Raw genomic sequence first — 21,416 nt, 5'->3', positions numbered from 1 at the left:
TTGCCCCATTTCGGATGTAGTTGTGAAGGTATAAGTGATCCATGTATTCGATTGTGTCTTCGGAAGCCAAGGGCATGACTGTAATTTGATATCTCGGTCTTTTATGAAGTTTGGGTTTTGTTCGGGAGGTTTTAAGGTTTGGGTGTGTTGTTAGGAGCGTAGGGATTCTCGCCTCCTTTTTGTGGATATAAGGTTCGTTGGAAACGAACTTAGGATGAGGGAGTTACGGTAGTTTGAAGATTTTGGCAGATTTGGCCCCTAGAGGAAATATTTGGCAGATCAGTCCCCTGCATGCAAGGATGCATGCGCATGCTTAGCTGGGTATGCCCAACATAATCTGGGGTACGCCCAGCGTATAAAGAAAAGTTGTTGCATGTGGTCTTTGGGTACTCTCAGTGTACCAAGGGGTACGTGGGGCGTACTCCCTTTAGTCATGAAACCCTAAATTAGGACCCTCGACCCTATTTAAACCCCATTTCTTTCATGAGCCTCATCTTGTATCCATCCCTCATCATCCTAAACCCTAAAAGACGACCTTTAGCCATATTTTTGAGCATTTAAGTCATTGTGAAGGATCTTTGAGCATATTTGTTTACATTGAAGAACTTGGAGCATTTAAGTCATTGTGAAGGATCTTTGAGCATATTTGTTTACATTGAAGAACTTGGAGCTTGTTGAAGAGTCACTACCTGGAAGGGAGCTTGTAGATCCAGAGGTTTTCCATATTTTGCAGTTTATTGGAGGTAAAAAGCTTTGATCTTGTCTTCTTATTTCATAGATCTACTTTGAGTAGGTTTTTGGCCATTTAGTCCCTTTTGCTTGGTCTTGGTGAGCTAGGGCTGTTTTGGGAGCTCAATCTAGTAGATCTGGACATTTCTAAGGTCCCTCATTCATAAATGTGTAAGCTTTGTGGAGTTTTTGAGTTCATGTATGTTCATGTTGGGTTTTAATGGATTAAAATAGTTATTGGGTCTCAATGAGTCATGTTCTTGTTGGGTTATTGATTGTGTTTAGATTGATCTATACCATGTTTTGATATGTTTTTCAATGTTTAAACTTTATGGACATCAAATTATTTGTTTTATATGTCTATATATTATGCTAGAAAGTAAAATATATGACAATAGAAAAAGACCATAAATCGGGTTGACCCAACGATTCAACCGATTGAACCGTAAACCGATAATCACACCGGATCAACTGAAAACCCGGGTTTTAAAACATTGATCTAAACTAAAATTAGATTAACAAAATGGACTAATTTTGTAAATTTGAAAAGTGAAGATCCAATTGGAAAATCAAAGCGGAGGCATATAGTATAAATATAGAGTAACCGGCTGACGATTAGGGATATTTGTTTTACGACTCAGAGTATGAGAATGAGGCAGTGAGAGGAACAAGGGTTTCTGAGGGTGGTTGCCGCCTCTCCATGCCGATGATTTCCATTGTTTTCTTTCAAACTCCAACAACCCTCTGATATATATATGTATATATTTATATATATTCGTATGTATGTATGTGTATGTATATATAGAGAGAGACAGAGAAAGATCGTTGAAGTTATGACATGCAATTCCCCATCCAAACACCCCTAAACCCAGAGGCTATGATGATTAAAAGTGATCTGAGTCAAATCGGGACATGATTTGAGATTATCCGCAGCTTGGCAGGGCATATAATCGGAGGACGGCGATTGTGAGAATGCAACCTCTGTATTTGCAGCCATGGCGGTTTAATCCTCTTGTTCCGATCGTAAAACAGATCTGAGCCTCCGATAAATACACACTTCAAAGTATGTGAAATCACTTATCTTATTTTTAACTTTTTGTGATATTCCTGAGTTTTTTTTTTTCTTCGTTTATTAGTTTGATTCCTCGTTTTGAGATGTTCTAATGATTTTAGCATGCTCTAGGGTTTCAAATTTTGTTTAACATATCACATCTATGTAAATTCACTTTTTGGATTTTGTAAAAGATTATTACGATTTGATTTCATCTTGACTTTTATTGGATTATCTCGATATTGTTTTTAAATTTTTAATCACAATATTGTGAATTTTAATCACAATCTTTGATTGTGAAATCAAACAAGTTGATTTCGGTTTAATTTCTGGTTACTACCATTCGTTTTTTGTTATTTTCCTAAAATCTTAAAAGTGGAATCGATGTATCCATAAAATCTTAATCTCTTATAAATATGTTTTCATTAACTTTGTATTTTGTATACAGCTCCAAAATACGTTTGTCTCTACAACAAAGAACAGAATGTCAGGTTAGTTTTCATACTTTTTTGATTAATCATTCCCTGTGTTTTTATTGTTTATGCATGATGTATGTTAAGTGTGTGTTGTCTATTGTGATGTGTTTTCAAAACAAAATTATTGCATAATGTATGTTTGGTGTTTGTGTTGTGTTGTGCATTGAAAGCTTTATTTTTTTCGGATTATTTTTAAAAATTCATTAATAGCATCGTACTTTTAAAAATTACATTTTTTTTTTGTTATTTTAAGATGATATCGAAAATTAAAATTTTTTTTGTACAATGAAGCTCATGGGACTATTTTCTGGAAACAAATAAATACTTTTACTATTTTACACTAGTTTACTATAATTTTTTCTTGGATTTATGTTTTGTCCCCGTTAGACCAAATATTGAAAAACATTTATAGGGACCATTTATGTTTTTATTGTCCTAGTTAGATCAAAGATTATTTTTTTTTATAGGGACCGTTTTTGTAATTAATAATGACTATTTATAGGGACAATTTCTTTAGGGGTAATCTCTTTAGGTATAAGCAAAGAATGCAATTGTTTTCTCCTCGTTTTAGGAGGAAATGCAAAGGTGTGTGAAATTGTATCTTATTTGCATTGACTTCTTTTTTTTTTTTTTTTTTAATTCCAACATCATATTTTAATTTAGAGTAAGTTACTAAAATTGTCCCTATGGTTTGGTCAAAATTTCACATTTGGTCTCTAATTTTATGTATGCAAGAGACGAAAAACGCAACAAAATCAAACCATAGGGACGATCCGAGTGCAAAAGAAAAGTTAGGGACCAAACGTGAAATTTTCACCAAACCATAGGGGACGATTTCAGTAATTTACTCTTTATTTGCCTATTGTATTTTTGATAAATTTATGTGGTAAATTATCATCGAAGTACAAATCAATTTAAAAAGTAACCAAAAATGAAAGAAAAGTAACTCTAATTAAACCAATTCATAAAAATAGTAAAATATTAAGCAAATCATTAAATACTAAACCAAATCTATGTAAACTAATAAATTAAAAAAAAAGTTTTAAAGCATGATTATTTTTTGTGCAAAATTCAAATCCAAATATCAAAGAGTGTTTTTAAAAGTAGGTCGAATTTATTTTTCAATCTCCGGTATCCAGAGCTTATTTTGGTCATCAACTTGGGTAAATATCCCTAAAATAAATCTCAAAGTATGTTGCTAATAGTATTACCATAATCACAACTGTAAAATTAGAAAACTCGATTGAATTAGATTCTTCAACAAATAAATGTTTGTTGTTGATTTGTTGATTTCCAAATATATAGGCTGTTTTTTTTAAGATACAATAAATTTACTTGCTTTACTTTTAATAAATTTACCAAAACAAGTTTCATAATAAAAAATATAACTTTTGACATAAAATTGATTAATTTGAACTTTTTTACATAATCAGTTTATATGTAATTTTGTATCAAGATTTGATGCATTAAAAACTTAACGTCTCTATTTAAATCATATTAACTATATATATATATATATATATATATATATATATATATATATATATATATATATATATATATATATATATATATATATATATATATATATATAAAGAATTAGATATAAAAAGTAATTTTATATTAATGTTTTAAAATGATTTTATTAAAATTTTCAAAACATATATTAAATAAAAATCATACATAAAACAACAGAATTTGATGATTAAACCATAAATTATATCAAAACAAAGTATTCAATATTAAATAAAATAGTTTCTTATAAAAAATCAATTGTTAATGATTGCAATATGAAATATCTACAATCATACATTTCTACTGGGCATAGTTATTGTCTCAAAATATAAACGAAATGAGAAGACATCATGACAACGTTGGGTCGGAACAACATACTTAATATATTTCCTCTAAACAAATAGCTTACAAACGATCTCCTGTTTGAGAAAAAAAATCCAATTTCCTTCGCACTTGATAAGCCTTGATACAACTTGAAATCATTATTTATAGAAAGTCAAAAACATCATTTTACATATTCTTTTGAATATGCATCGAATCACAAAATTTGATAATTTGACAATAAAATGTAAACCACATCTCTACTTATAATTGTTTCATCCGAAACGAGATAAACAGAAGATGGTAATTGGATATTACGAAGCTATATCCATTTTTATATAGTGAAGTAAATAATTGTAGTTGAAAGTTATCATAGACCACATGATCATTTATCAATTCATTATAAAAAAACATAAAAGTTATAAAACTAACTAAAAAAACATAGGTAATTGCAATACATATACAAACTTACAATGACTTTTGTGTATGATAATGGAATGATCTTGAAATGTAACAGGTTCTAACGCATAACTAATATAGCAACCTTTATTGTAACGTATTAGACAATTAGATTAGATAATGATTTGACATCAATAATTGTTGGTTTACAAACAAATATAGCAACATTTTGGTTATCACATTTCACCAATGTGTTCGTGCAATGAAGATGCTAAAGTTATACATGACTTTGGTAGAAAATCAAAGTAAAAAATCTTCGTTACACATATAATCTACGCTCTATAGTTCTCCATGTTTTTTTCGTTGAAGAATACACCAAAAACGACATTGTTTTTTCGTTTGTAAAGATCTAGTGCATGGGTATTGTATGTTAGTTTTCGTTTTTAAAGATCAAGTACATGGTGGTGTATGTTAGTTTTTCAACATATTTACTTGTACAATGTAAAATATCAAATGTCTATAATGATGTTTTTGAAACAATTCAGTGTACAACTTAGATTCTAATGATGATAATTGTAAACCAATAAAAAATAATCAAACATTGTACAAATATGCCAATATAAGTAACATAACAAAAAACAAACATAAAAAGATTCACAACAAAAAAAGATTAAACGCTTAAACAAAGATGATAGAAAACATACAAGCGCCAATTGAAAATTAAATATAAACTAAGGTTTTAGATATTATACTAACTAAGAATACGCTATAAACCAAATTAAAACATAAAAAATACTTTAATCTTCCTATAGGAGTAAATGAAATTCATGAAAGTATCCTTTGTGGGTGTTCTTGTACAATGTTTGATTATCTTTATTGTTTTATAGTTGTCATCATTGGAGTATGAGCTGTCCATTGAAATTGTTTTAAGAACATTAGTAAAGTCGTTTGATATTTTACGTTGTACAAGTCAATATGTTAAAAAACTAATGTACAACACTCATGTACTTGATCTTACAAACGAAAATATAATGTCGTTTTTTGTGTTACTATATAACAAAAAAACATGGAGAACTATAAAACGTAGTTTCTACCGTCATGTGGTACGAAGACTTTTTATTTTAATTTTCTACCAAAGTTGGAATTTTAGCATCTTCTATGCCCAGACTCGCTCTTGGTGAATGTGATAATCGAAATGAATATCAATAAAAGTTCTTATTTGTTTGTAAACCAACAAGTATCGATGCCAAATCATTATCTAACCCAATTGTCTATTACATTACAATAAAGTGTGTTATGAAAGTTATGTGTCCGAGGCCGCTACATTTCAAGATCTTTCAATTAACATATGAAGAGTCATCATAAGTCTGTATGTATTATAGTTATCTATGTTTTCTTAGTTGGTTTTATGATTTTTATGTTTTTTATAATAAATTGAAAAAGGATTAGGTGGATTATGATAAATATCAGCTAGAATTATTTGATTCCATTATATGGGAATGAATGGAGCTCCGTAATATCTAGTTACCATCTTATGTTAATCCCGTTTTGGATGAAACAATCATAAGTAGAGGTGTGGGTTACATTTTATTGTCAAACTATCGGGTTTTGCGATTTGATGGGTATTCGAAAGAATATGTAATGATGTTTTGACCTTTTATAAATAATGATTTCAAGTTGTATGTATTGAAACTTATCAAATGTGAGAAATTGGATTTTTTTTTCTCAAACTGGAAATCGTTTGTTGGCTATTTAGGTTCTCATTTAAAACCAATGGGTTAGAGTGTTTATTACTACCGACAATGTCGATGCAAATAAATGGTGAGATTATCAAAATAATGAAGTATGTTTTCCAACCTAACATTGTCATGTCTTTCATTTCGTTCAGATTTTGAGACAATAACTATGCCAAGTGGAAATGTGTGATTGTAGATATTTCACATTGCATACATTAACTGTTGTTTTTTCTTGTTATGGAACGATTTTGTTTACGATTGAATATAAATTATCTTATTAAAAATGTATACGTTTTTAATTCTGTTAAAAGAAAAGCTAATAGATTTTTCAACAGGCTAAAAACTTATCAATTGTTGAAATTAAAATTAAAATGTTAATAACTTTGGAGCATCTCACATTTGAATTACTCTCCATTTGATTGTTAAATGCATGTTCTTGGTAGCTTTTTTAGCATAGTTGGTATTATATAATAACATTAGTATATAATAGTTTTAATATGTCATCCACATTCTTTACATAATGAATTAAAAAATCATCATGCTCATACTACGATTTAGACATAGTTGTTGATAGCGAACAAGGGTAAATAGCGACAAGCTATCTATATGATACGTTGTGATAGTGACTGCTATTTCGTATTTAGTGACAGTGAAATTAAAGAAATCGTTTTATTTTGAAACAAGTTACTAAAGTTGTTATAAAGTTTTTTGTTAGTTATTATTTATTTATTTAAATTCATTTTAAATAAACAATCTGGGTGCTCAAAGATAACAAGAAAATTCTTTATATACTCTCACAATATAGTTGATTAAGTCGTATTGAGCATGAAGACTCTTTGCTAAATTTATTTGTGTGTTTTACTCTTATACCAACTGTGTTAAGAAAGTTACCGGAAAACATATATGATATATCTAACTACAAGATTGTGCAACCATATATGTAGTTTTATAAGACTTGTCACTGTTTATGTTTTTTTATACCTAAAACTCGTATATATATAGTTTTTCATTACTTTCGTAAAACTTTAATTTAATATACCTACTAATATTAAAGTTTGTATTAATTGTATAGTTTGCTAACTCAGATTCATTGAATGAAAGATTCTAGCTTTTGGATCCCATTCAACTAAATCAATAAAAGGTGTTATGTTATTTGCATCATATATAAGTGATTTTTTAATCTTTGAACTAACATATTGCCACATAAATTTATCAAATTACAACACTTGAATATATTAAATTAAAGTAAGATGTAAAAATCTCAGATGCAAGTAGGATGCTAAATCACACAACTTTGCCTTTTTTTTAAGCAATTTTGAACGAGAAGGAATCAAATTACTTTGTGATCTTTGAACTAACATATTGCCACATAAATTTATCAAATTGCTTTGTGATCTGTACTCCTGATATTCCGTTAAACATCACTTTGGTATTTGGTTTATTGTATAGACAACTTAAAAAACAATGTATAATGTATGATACTTTTATCTTCTTTAGCTTTATTTGCTACTAAGATCAGTTTTAGGCTTGAATTTATATTGACTTAACCATTCCGAGAATTAATCACTATTTAACCATTTCAATTCATCAATTCAACATGTTAATCACGACGACACAAATTCAAATGTATATTACTTCATTCATCTTTTTTCCAAAAAATGTTATGTAATTGTTAATTGTTAATAAATATAATATACGTTTCATTATTTATTGTAATGTATGTGTTGTTGCTTGGTTCTTATTTGGTGTTAAGGTGTTTGTTTTTTAACGCCTGAAATCTAACATATGTAGTATGTAGTCTATAAGAAAAAGACTTTGTTTTTTAACATTTGTAACCTGCTAAAGTGAATTGAAAATATAAATAAACTTGTTATAATTACATCTTAATTTTTTTGATGTATAAACCACCAATAAGTTGTATATAACCATTGATAAAAGATATTCATTGTAAAAAATGGTTATTAAAAGATATTCATTGAAAACAAAATATAAAAAATTGATTATGAAGTTTACGGTCTTTTGTGGCAATAAAACTAATGATATAAAAAGAGGCTAGAAATGCCTAGAAGACATAGGTTTTTATATGTGCCAAGAAAGATGATGCAACCGTGTAGATTTATTTTAGGTATGTGATTTTCTAAAAACCAAACAGTTTGCTGGCCAAATGTTGGTGTGTTGTTTGCGCGACATAGACATAAGCGGTCATGAAGAGCTTTTGCAGAAAACAAATACCATCTAAGTTTTCTTCTAACTTGATATTAATTAAGAAATCGATGATAAAATAAGAAAGCTTCATTTCAATATGAATTGGATGTTAAAATCGTAAGTTTTTAGATCAAAACTTAACTTAACAATCGTGGTTGGATTCTTGTTAGGTTATAACTAGTTTTATTAAACAAATGGTTGTTAAGTAGCCAACAAACTTAGATTTTATGTGTTTTGAAGTTTATTATAAGTTTGCTAGCTTATTTATATATTTACAGCTTTAACCCAAATTTTAATTTTTGTTACAAATTTGGTATGAATTTTTTTATATAAAGTTGTCCTATTTTTATTTATTTATTTATTTTTCAACTTTTTAAAGAGTATCTGTACAGTGGGAGATGTGATGGTAGTGGTGTTGATTGTTGATTTAGTGGTGGTTAAAGGTTGAGCTTCTTGGGTTCTTTTTTTCGGCTGTTGGTATGTCGTGTCGGTATTAGTGGGATTATGTGTAATTGTCATTTTATTTAAAAATTAAATTAAAAAAGGAAAAAAAAAAAAAAAAAAAAGACATGCGAGGAAATTTTTGTCATTTCAAACGTATCCAAGAAAGCATTTTATCACGGACTATGGAGGCAACTTTCAGAAACCACATAAATAAGCCATATAAAAAATTGGAAGAATTTCGTATATACCCATCATAAATTTCAAAATGTTATATTTATGCAACCTAAAATTTAAAAATAATATTTACCCTTCTTAACTATCAAAATATCATATTTATCGAAATAAATTTTTTAATACTTTTTAAACTATTTTAATCAATTTTTATATTTTATAATCATTTTAATTTATCAAACAACACTAATGGAGCAAACCACCCTTGAATTTTAAATCCTTTCGGTGATATATTGGATTAAGCAAATTATCCCTAATTATCAAACCCACTTAAGGCTATGGGGAGTGGTTACACTCATCCCACCGGAAAAATGTTGCCACCTATACGTCATGTCAGCTTCACACCCAACCCACCACCAACCCACTAAACCTTGAAAATGGTCACCACTAACAATATTTATTTTTTATTTTTTTAATTTTAAAACATTAGATTAAATTTAAAAAAAACTTATTGTAATTTGAATTAAAACATATAAAATGTGCATCCGGTTGTCTTCGCCCGATTTCTCTGTAAAACGGGTCAATCTCTTTCTTCTTCCCTTTTTTTTCTAATTCGATGGATTAAAAGCAAAACCACCAGAAATAGGGGGCAAAAAAGAAGCAATCAATAGGAAGCTCCGTCTTCATCCGTCTTCCGATCCACGCCACACCAAGAAGACCGACATTAATTTATTAAAACATAAAAAAATAAGAGCACATTTCATTAAATAAAACATAGAAATTTAAAACTTAAATTAGTAAAATTAAACATTACATTGTCTAAATAAAATAAAATTTAAAAAACACAAAAAAAAACATAGAAAAATAACATTACGTTGTCTAAATAAAATAAAAATTAAAAAACATAAAAAACATAGGAAAATTCTAATCGTCGTCGTTGTCGTCACCGGTATCATTCGCCTCGTCTCCGCCATCGTCATCCTCCTCATCGTCACCATCGACACCATTGTCATCATCGTCGTCTTCACCGTCATTTTGCCCTTGAAATTGTCGTTCCCATATGTATTCGGTCAAATCATGTCGTAGATTGTGACGTGTTTCACGGTTTTGTATTTTCAAAACCTTTGAGAAGTATGCCAGACTCCCAACTTGTATTATTACGGGTGGGTTAAGTATATCGTTTGTGGTATATGAGTAAATAGCCCTGTCCTCTTCTTCTATTATCATGTTATGTAAAATAACACAAGCAGTCAACACGGTCCTCAATTTTTCTCTGTCCCATGTTCGTGCCGGATGTTTGATTATGTGTCACTTTTGTTTGAGGACTCCAAACGCCCGTTCTACATCCTTCCTTGCAGATTCTTGTGCTAACTTGAACATTTTCCGTTTATCGTCGGCCGAAAATGTGTATGACTTGACAAACGTAGCGTATTCTGGATATATCTCATCACCTAGGTAATACCCATATTTGTATTCATTTTCATTGACAACATATGACATTTCTGGTGCTTTGCCCTGTAAAATATCGTTAAATATCAAAGACGCTTGGAGCACATTCAAGTCATTGTTTGATCCGTCCATACCAAAGAATGCATGCCAAAACCATAGGTCATTTAAAACCACCGCCTCCAAAATAACAGTCGGCACCTCATGATCACCTCGCGTGAACTGGCCACGCCACGCGTTGGGACAATTTTTCCACTCCTAATGTGTACAATCAATGCTACCAAGCATCCCTAGAAAACCATGTTTCGCTTGATGTGCGGCATACAACTGTTCGACATCGCTTTTAGTCGGATGTCGCAAGTATATGTTACGGTAAAGCTCTATGACATACTCACAAAATAAATATGTACACTCTCGACCTGTCCTCTCAAACATTTTCAGATACTCATCTGATGCGTTTGCGGTTATACCATATCCCAACTGTCTAAGAGCGGCCGTACATTTTTTTATTGTGGTAAAACCGCATTTACCTCTAGCATCCCATCGTAATTGAAAAAATTCATAATTACGTGCCAAATCTCTAGCGATACGTAAAAATAAAGTTCTACTAATACGAAAACGTTCTTCGAATTTAGATAGATCATATAAACTATCAACGGCAAAATAATCACGCACCAAAAGTTCATGTGCCGCCTTTCGATCCCGATTGATCCATTTTCTATGCTTCTTGTCGACGTTTGAACTTTCGCCCCTCTCACGTACCACGTCTCGTGCCGCGGATAACAACGTATACAAAATAAAATCGTCATCGGAATCGTTATCATCGGAAGACGAAATAATTGGAGGTGGAAAATTATCCATTTTTTGGTTTGATGTGTGTGTTTGTTTGAAAAAATGTGGGTATGGTTTAGTGGAAATTGTGAATAAAGTGGATGTATATATAGAGAATTTGAAAAAAAATGAATTTTTTTTTATTAATGCAAGATAACGGTCGATTGCAACATTCGGATTTTATTAGCCAATCAAAGCCCTCGTCTTCGTCCGTCTTCAACCTCACACCACACGCAGCCCACCGGACTTGGGATCGATGTTCATGCGTGGGAGATGCTGCCACCTCAGCCCAAGACGTGTGAAAACGCTCTCATATCGGGTAGCCTAAGTTTTGAGGTGTTGTAGTGGTTTTACCAACCAACAAGTTGATTTGACAGCTTTTACCGGCGGTAATACACCAGCGCTACATGTTCACCGATGATAAAAATCAAATTCACCAACTATCTCTTCTTTGCCGGTGCTAAACACAAACACCAAGACCATTTAAAAAAAATGCAAAAATGACAAAAAATGTCACTATCAGCTTATATGTCCATTGACATCCGATACATGTTAGAAAATCATGGGACCATTCTATAAATGAACATATATATTGTTATCATTTAAATCCAAATATTATGGAAGGTGTATAAGATTGTTAATGGACCGATATTCACTTACCATTTGTGGCTTGAGTTCCCGGTTTGACTCAAGATCCTCAAGATCCCTTCCATCTCTCACATTAGGGTTTATCTCCATCTATAAATATATGTGATGAGGAGCAAATCAAAGTGGACGAAATTAATTCACAAATTCGTTTTTCTTGAGTGCAAAGGGTTCTTAGAGTTGTCTTGAGATCAACTGGAAAACCAAGCTTGTTCTTCAGATCCAAAAGCTTCAATGGAAGTAGGTACACAATCTCCTTCACCTATTTTCTTTTATCCAGATTCGAGTTTAAGATCCGGTCTTGAAAGCTTCCGCATATATATAGAATAAGTTAATAAATACTTACAATTGGTATCAGAGACTTCTTGAATCTAATATTAGAATATATATATTTTTTGTTTGTTATAAACTATAACATACCTGAAGCTGAATGAACAACCCTTGTTAACATGTATCTTCGTGTTTTATGAAAGTGAGATGGGTTTTCTTTTCTTTTAATTAAGTTCTCTGAAAACAGTCAAAAGTAATATCTTTTCGCTGACACAAATGTTTTCTTTTCTGCTGAATATACATATATTGTACTTAAAGTTCACCGTCCTGTCTCAATCATAAAAGTCTACCCATGATTTGTTTATTTTATTTTTCTGCCAATGTGTATACGAATTACTTAATGGCCTATACTTGCTTTTGGAATTTTATTTGTTTATTTGTTTTTGAAAGTATGCACTCTCGATTATAATATTTAATTTGAGGATAATACTTTAAATTGACGAAGGAAATTGTATTTGTTTATTTTGTTTTTCGGTTTTGCTTTTGGTATTGCTACAGAAGCATTATTTGACAATTAAATTATATTTAAATTCAGCCCATTGAATTTTTGTGATGCACTTATTTGCTTTACAAAGTAGTTTCTATTAAATTATGTCATTTATTTATTTTTGTAGGGTTAGTTTATTAATGTTTAAATTGTTATTTCATATATTATTAACAATGCATATTAGAATTCAAATTATACCGTTCTAAAATTAAACTGCATACACAATAATAACAAGTGAAGAAACAATATATGAAATAATTAGTTCTCTGTTGTTAATCACCATCAAAATTATTTGTTTATTTATTTATTCACGATGTCATATGCTTTGGACAAAACTAATTAATATTTTTGTCCCAACAACAATGATATTTTTCTGGTTTATTTATGATAATATATTTTCAATTATGCTTCCTAAATCATGATCAACTGTGGTAGAGAATATCTCCAAAGTGACGCACTGTTAATTTGAATTTCGATTTGTTAATAATAAATTAAATTATTTTGGCTTGTCAATAAATTAAGTTATGACATTACGGTTTTTGTGTTTATTATTGCGGATACCAATCGACCCAAAGGTAGGTTGATATTTTGCCGAATAAACACGCATATGATAATGAATATGCGACAATTATTTTTGGTTACATGTCGTTAACAAGTCAATCCAAAGAGGGGCTTGTTAAACGGGATGAATTATTGTCAAATATTATTATTAAATTTTATGGTTTATGTGTTTGTCAATGCGGATATTAATCGACCCAAAGGTAGGTTAATATTTGGTCGGATAAACATACATATATATAGTGGTAAATATATGATAATTTTTTGGGTTTCATGTGATTAATTAGTCAATCCAAAGAGGGGCTTATTGATTAACATGTTTTATTGTCAATATTTTTACTACTTAAACAAGATATCTCTTAAAAGTTAATATTGTTGTTCAAAGACTTGATATTAATATTGTGTTGATACCTTGTGATGTCATAATTTGAATTTTATTGATTATAGTTATGGTTTAATGAGCATAAAAACTAATTAATATTTTGTTCTGAAATACAGCAAATGCTAATTGTGGTATAATATCTTCCAACTTGAATCACATTCCAGTTCTCAATGGAACTAACTTCAAGGAATGGAAAGAGAACATTATGTTAGTTCTCGGCTGCATGGATCTTGACCTTGCACTTTGGATTGAGCAACCCATCCTTACTGCTACAAGTTCAGTGGAAAATAAAAGGGATGCTGAAAAATGGGATCGCTCAAATCGCATGAGTCTAATGATCATTAAGCGCGGCGTTCCAGAAGCCTTTAGAGGTGCAAACGAGCAGTCTATTAATGCTAAAGATTTTCTTGCTGAAATTGAACAACGTTTTGCAAAAAATGATAAGGCTGAAACAAGTACTTTTTTTGCAAAAGATGATTTCAATGAAGTATAAAGGCAAAGAAAACATAAGGGAGCACATCATGGAGATGTCTCATCTTGCTTCAAAACTTAAGGCATTGGAACTAGAAATTTCTGATGATTTTCTAGTTCATTTGGTATTGCTTTCTCTTCCTGCACAATTTAATCAGTTTAAGGTCAGTTACAACTGCCAAAGGGATAAATGGACTCTTAATGAGCTCATTTCCTTTTGTGTGCAAGAAGAAGAAAGGATGAAGCAGGAAACAACTGAAAGTGCTCATTTTGCTAGTACCTCTAAAGGTAAGGGCAAAAGAAAGAGAAAAGAAGCTGCTACTAAGGGACCAGTGCAAAAGAAACAACATTTAGGCAATGATCAAAAGAAAAAGGAATCAGGACCTCCTAAATGCTTCTTTTGTCAAGAACGTAGTCACCTGAAGCCGGATTGTCCAAAATACCACGCTTGGCGAGTTAAGAAAGGTATAATCCGTGCTTTGGTCTGTTCCGAGGTTAATTTAGTTTCTGTACCTAGAAATACTTGGTGGATAGATTCTGGTGCTACTACTCACATAAGTGTTTCTATGCAGGGTTGCCTGAACTACCGAAAACCAAATGATGTTGAAAGATATATCTATGTGGGTGATGGAAAGCAGGTTGAAGTCAAAGCAATTGGCACATTTCGTTTATTACTAGATACTGGCTTTTATTTGGATTTTCAAGAAACTTGCATTATACCGTCTTTTAGACGCAATTTGGTTTCTGTTTCTAAATTCGATAAATCTGGTTATTATTGTTCTTTTGGAAATGGTGAATTTAGTTTGTCTTTAAATTCAAATGTTATCGGTACTAGTTCTCTAACGTATTGTGATAAGTTATATATGCTTGATATTGTTACTTCATATAATGAAACCTTGCACGTGGATTCACGTGGTACTAAGCGAAAATTAAATAATGAAAATTCAACAACATTATGGCACAAACGCTTAGGCCATATCTCAAAAATGAGAATTGATAGGCTTGTGTCAGATGGTGTGTTAAGTAACCTCAACTTCACAGATTTAAAAATTTGTGTTGAATGCATCAAGGGAAAACAGACAAAAACCAAAAGATTAGATGCCACTAGGTCTTCAGATGTCTTAGAATTGATACATACAGATATTTGTGGACCATTCCCTTCGGCTTCATGGAATGGTCAACAATATTTTATATCATTCATAGACGATTACTCACGTTATGGGTATCTATATCTTATTCATGAAAAATCTCAGTCACTGGAAGTGTTTAAATCTTTTAAACTTGAAGTTGAGAACCAACTTAATAAAAAGATTAAATGTGTAAGATCTGACCGTGGTGGTGAGTACTATGGCAGATATGACGGATCAGGTGAACAACGTCCAGGACCTTTTGCTAAATTCCTAGAGGAATGTGGAATCGTCCCACAATACACAATGCCAGGTTCGCCTAGCATGAATGGTGTATCTGAAAGACGTAACAGAACTCTTAAGGATATGGTAAGGAGTATGATAAGTCATTCTACTTTACCAGAGCCACTCTGGGGTGAAGCACTTAAGACTACAACTTACATTCTTAATAGAGTACCAACTAAAGCAGCTGTTAAAACACCTTATGAGCTTTGGACAGGGAAAAAGCCTTGTTTAACTCATCTTCGTATCTGGGGATGTCCAGCTGAGGCAAGGCCTTATAGGCCAAATGAAAAGAAATTGGACTCCAAAACCGTTAGCAGCTACTTCATTGGCTATTCTGAACGATCCAGGGGTTATAAGTTTTATGATCCTGCAACAAAATTAATTTTTGAAACAGGAACTGCAACGTTTTTTGAGGATGTTGAGTTTGGGGGGAGAAATAAGGTTAGAGACATTGTCTTTGAGGAGGAATCAATCTCGATTCCTACTGTTACTTTTGACAATACACAAATTAATGTGCCTGTCGGAGATGAAGTAATTCAGGAACCTCAACAAGACAATGTTATTCACTCTCCTGTTCATAATGAACAACCTCAACGACCTCAACTTAGGAGATCCACTAGAGAAAGGAGAAGTGCAATCCCTTCGGATTTCCATGTATATCTCCAAGAAAATGAAGAACCAGATGGAATGATTGAAAATGATCCAATCAACTTCTCTCAGGCCATGCAAAGTTCAAATTCTCAAAAGTGGATTGATGCCATGAACGAGGAGTATAAGTCCATGCAGGACAATAAAGTTTGGGATCTTGTTCCATTACCTGAAGGTACGAAGCCTATTGGTTGCAAATGGATTTTTAAGACCAAAAGGGATTCAAAAGGTAATGTGGAAAGACATAAGGCACGTCTTGTAGCTAAGGGCTATACTCAAAAGGAAGGAATTGATTTTAAAGAGACATTTTCTCCAGTTTCAACAAAAGACTCTTTTAGGTTGATCATGACACTAGTTGCACATTATAATCTTGAGTTACATCAGATGGATGTTAAGACAACATTTCTCAATGGTGACATTGATGAAACTATATATATGGTGCAACCAGAAAACTTTGTATCGAAAGAATCAAAGGAAATGGTTTGCAAACTAAATAAATCTATCTATGGACTCAAGCAAGCCTCCCGCCAGTGGTACCACAAGTTTCATCAGATCATTGTCTCATTTGGTTTTGAGGCAAATATAGTAGATGATTGTGTATATCACAAGTTTAGTGGGAGTAAATATATTTTTCTGGTCTTGTATGTTGATGATATATTACTTGCCACCAATGATTTAGGGGTCTTATATGAGACCAAGAAATTTCTTTCGAAGCATTTTGAGATGAAAAATCTTGGGGAAGCCTCATTTGTATTAGGAATCCAAATTCAACGAGACAGATCTCGTGGAATTCTAGGATTATCACAAAAGAGCTATATTGAAAAGATCCTTGAAAGATTTGGCATGCAAAACTGCAAACCAGGAGACACCCCTATTTCAAAAGGAGACAAATTCAGTCTCGATCAATGCCCTAAAAATGACCTTGAAGTTAAAGAGATGCAGAAGATTCCTTATGCATCGGTTGTTGGGAGTCTTATGTATGCTCAAGTGTGTACACGTCTCGACATATCTTTCATTGAAGGGATGTTGGGAAGATATCTAAGCAACCCAGGTATGGACCATTGGAAAGCAGCCAAACGGGTTTTGAGATATCTACAGGGAACAAAAGACTACATGCTCACATATAGGAAATCAGATGTTTTGGAGATCATTGGGTATTTTGATTCTGATTTTGTTGGATGCCAAGACAGTTATCGATCCACATCAGGCTACATTTACTTATTAGCAGGAGGAGCTATTTCATGGAAGAGTGCTAAACAAACTTTAGTAACTTCTTGCACCATGGCGGCAGAATTTGTAGCATGTTTCGAGGCATCAGATCATGCAATATGGCTGCGGAACTTAGTCACGGGGCTGCGTATTATTAGTATTGAAAGACCATTAAAGTTGTATTGTGACAATAAGTCAGCAGTGTTGTATTCCAACAACAACAGAAGTTCCACAAAGTCAAGGCATATTGACATTAAGTTTCTTATTGTTAAAGAAAGAGTGCAAAATGGAAAAATCACAATAGAGCACATCGGGACAAACTCCATGATAGCGGATCCGCTCACGAAGGTATTACCTCCCAAGGTCTTTCATGAGCATACTACACACATGGGTGTGATAAATATTCATGATATTTTGTTTTGGTGGGAGTTTTACAATTTACTTTTGGGTGCTTTATTTTGGTTTAAGAACAATTATGTTTTTCTGTACAGACTTAAGAATTCGGTAAATTTCATTATTAGTTGCACTTATTTGAAGTTTGATCTCACTTCAAGTTAAAGAGGAACTCGTCGGAAATCAATTTTGATTTTGTGACCACGCATCATGTTTAATCTATGTCGTTAGTTATACTTATATATGTGACCATTGATGGTTTAGTTACGTAAATTGTAACAAAGACCGCATTGATCCTATACAGTTATGATTAATGGACAAGACTGTTTAAGGGTACCAATATCATGATAACATACATTAAAGCGCTAATATGGTTATATGTACATTTATATATTCATGGTCCAGTGGGAGATTGTTAGAAAATCATGGGACCATTCTATAAATGAACATATATATTGTTATCATTTAAATCCAAATATTATGGCAAGTGTATAAGATTGTTGATGGACCGATATTCACTTACCATTTGTGGCTTGAGTTCCCGGTTTGACTCAAGATCCTCAAGATCCCTTCCATCTCTCACATTAGGGTTTATCTCCATCTATAAATATATGTGATGAGGAGCAAATCAAAGTGGACGAAATTAATTCACAAATTCGTTTTTCTTGAGTGCAAAGGGTTCTTAGAGTTGTCTTGAGATCAACTGGAAAACCAAGCTTGTTCTTCAGATCCAAAAGCTTCAATGGAAGCAGGTACACAATCTCCTTCACCTATTTTCTTTTATCCAGATTCGAGTTTAAGATCTGGTCTTGAAAGCTTCCGCATATATATAGAATAAGTTAATAAATACTTACAATACAACATACAAGTATGACATGGATTCTAATTTTTAGAAAAAGAAAACTAGCATAAAAAAACTAGCAGATGAATCATCAGTGGGTTTTGTTGCACTAAATGACGAGAGATCCATTTTCTATGCTTCTTGTCGACGTTTGAACTTTTGCCCCTCTCACGTACCACGTCTCGTGCCGCGGATAACAGCGTATACAAAATAAAATCGTCATCGGAATCGTTATCATCGGAAGACGAAATAATTGGAGGTGGAAAATTATCCATTTTTTGGTTTGATGTGTGTGTTTGTTTGAAAAAATGTGGGTGTGGTTTAGTGGAAATTGTGAATAAAGTGGATGTATATATAGAGAATTTGATAAAAAATGAATTTTTTTTATTAATGCAAGATAACGGTCGATTGCAACATTCGGATTTTATTAGCCAATCAAAGCCCTCGTCTTCGTCCGTCTTCAACCTCACACCACACGCAGCCCACTAGACTTGGGAGCGGTGTTCACGCGTGGGAGATGCTGCCACCTCAGCCCAAGACGTGTGAAAACGCTCCCATATCGGGTAGCCTAAGTTTTGAGGTGTTGTAGTGGTTTTACCAACCAACAAGTTGATTTGACAGCTTTTACCGGCGGTAATACACCAGCGCTACATGTTCACCGATGATAAAAATCAAATTCACCAACTATCTCTTCTTTGCCGGTGCTAAACACAAACACCAAGACCATTTAAAAAAAAATGCAAAAATGACAAAAAAATGTCACTATCAGCTTATATGTCCATTGACATCCGATACAACATACAAGTATGACATGGATTCTAATTTTTAGAAAAAGAAAACTAGCATAAAAAAAACTAGCAGATGAATCATCAGTGGGTTTTGTTGCACTAAATGACGAGAGATACATTTGATGAGGTCTTAAATATGGTACTAAGGCTGGAGGGAGTGGTGCCACCGAAACTGCACTCCCTCCCCCGCCATGTAGGCGTCATATCACTTTTTACCACTCAAGTGTGGTTTCTTGCCACACCAAGGGTGTGATGCCACAGTTTTACTTTTATTTATTTATTTATTTTTGTTTGTTTTTTTTGTTAACTATTTTAATTTAATAAAACTTATTTTTTTAATAAAAAAAACATAATTTTAAAAACATAATATTTCATTAATTAAAAATACAAATACCATACATTACTTAATTTAAAAAAAAAAACCTAAAAATTTAGAAAAACAAAGTAGAAACATAAAACCTACAACTTAAAAAAAAACATACAAGAAACCATTAAAAACTTGAAAAAAAAACTAGAAATTAGCCACGATTGATGTAACGGTTTTTAACTTCCTCCTTCATCGCCAAAACCACTTCAAGTTCGGCCCCGGTCATATTCGACGTGTCCATCGCTAGTATTCGCATGTCGCTCTCCCTTTGTTTCCGAAGCTCTCTTTCAAAAGCATTCTTCAAAATCTTGTCAATTCTGTCTTTCAAATCATCTAAATCCGACGTTTTTCCTTTGCCTTTGCTTTTTGATTTGTTTCTTCCCAATGGTCGGGAAGGTGGTGAAATTGGAACAGGTTCATCTTCGTTCAGGTCAAACTGAATACGAGCATCTGATGCAGTATGGTCGGACTCAGATGTTCTGTTGCGTTTTGACCCACTGTCGATATGTTGGTCATATGTTTTGCTACTCAACCATTTCCTGTTATCTTTCAAAAAATTCCAAACTTCAAGAAACTTGAAAGCCTTCAGATTTTCTTTTTGATACACTTTCAACGCTTTCTTCAAAATGACTTCATCACTTTCTCCACTTTTCCATTGACGTTTCATGTTGTTCCACAGGTCATTAAACAACATGACTTCCTTGTTCTTCTTTCCCCGTTTGGAGTACACTTGATGTTTTGAACAGTATTCTCCACGGTTTATTCCTTTATGGAACCTGTGTAAAACGCGAATCCAAAAGCGGTCATGCTTTTGGTCTTTTCCAACCGTAGCATCTTCTGAAATATCGATCCAAGATTGTGCCAACACTAACGCTTCCAAAGGTTCCCAACATCTAGCCTCCGCCTTCTCTTTTCTTTTAGTTGTTGCTCGAGTGGGCTGAGTTTCTGTAACGAATTCCGGTTCGGAATCAGAAACGACCGTTTCTGGTTGTGTTTGTGTTTGTTGAACAAACATTGGGTTGAGACAAAAAATCAAATGGATTAAAATCCGGGTCGGGTTGTGGTAGTGGTGGTGTTTGTGGATGTGGTTGCCCTGGTCGTTGTGGAAAACAAAGAAACATACCGCCGTAGTGGTAATACGGAGGTGAGAAAATCGGTTGATCAAATGAAGGTATTAGGGTGTTGGTGTTTCTGACTGGTGTTTTTTCTTTGCTAGGTCTTTTGGAAGAAGACATTTTTTCAAAGAAAATTGGATGAAATGATTGTGTTTATATGTGTTTAAAGGTTGTGTAAATGTAAAAATGGTAACATATATATATATATATATATATATATATATATATATATATATATATATATATATATATATATATATATATATATATATATATATATATATAGAGAGAGAGAGAGAGAGTAAATGGTTAAAAAAAATAATAAATTACACGAATCTTTGAACGGTCAAAAGATAAAAGGGCAGCTACCAATCAGCACACGCGGTCTTCAATGGCCGCACTGCGGTCTCGACCGCACCAAACCGCACCCTGAGGGAGGTGTTCGT

The 21,416-nt window shown here is 32.5% G+C and overlaps 1 protein-coding gene and 1 long non-coding RNA gene across 2 annotated transcripts; one reads left to right on the top strand and one right to left on the bottom strand.

Moving 5' to 3' along the window:
• The first annotated feature begins 1,344 nt into the window (after positions 1 to 1,344).
• LOC111881653 (uncharacterized) lies at positions 1,345 to 2,483 on the top strand. The gene is made up of 2 exons (XR_008224950.1): positions 1,345 to 1,792; positions 2,229 to 2,483. It is a non-coding gene; the product is annotated as an uncharacterized LOC111881653 (long non-coding RNA).
• A 17,523-nt stretch (positions 2,484 to 20,006) lies between these two features.
• On the bottom strand, positions 20,007 to 20,870 carry LOC111881676 (uncharacterized). Its single transcript, XM_023878070.1, has one exon. It carries the CDS (start codon positions 20,868 to 20,870, stop codon positions 20,007 to 20,009), a length of 864 nt encoding a protein of 287 aa, XP_023733838.1.
• Between the last annotated feature and the right edge of the window lie 546 nt (positions 20,871 to 21,416).

This window comes from Lactuca sativa, chromosome 7 (assembly GCF_002870075.4).
Source record: "Lactuca sativa cultivar Salinas chromosome 7, Lsat_Salinas_v11, whole genome shotgun sequence".
NCBI lineage: Eukaryota > Viridiplantae > Streptophyta > Magnoliopsida > Asterales > Asteraceae > Lactuca > Lactuca sativa.
Note: the sequence above shows the minus strand (reverse complement) of the source record. Positions and strands in the feature narration are given on the sequence as shown.

Coding starts and splice junctions, on each gene's coding strand:
- LOC111881676 (XM_023878070.1), bottom strand. CDS start 20,870: ATGTTTGTTCAACAAACACAAACACAACCAGAAACGGTCGTTTCTGAT.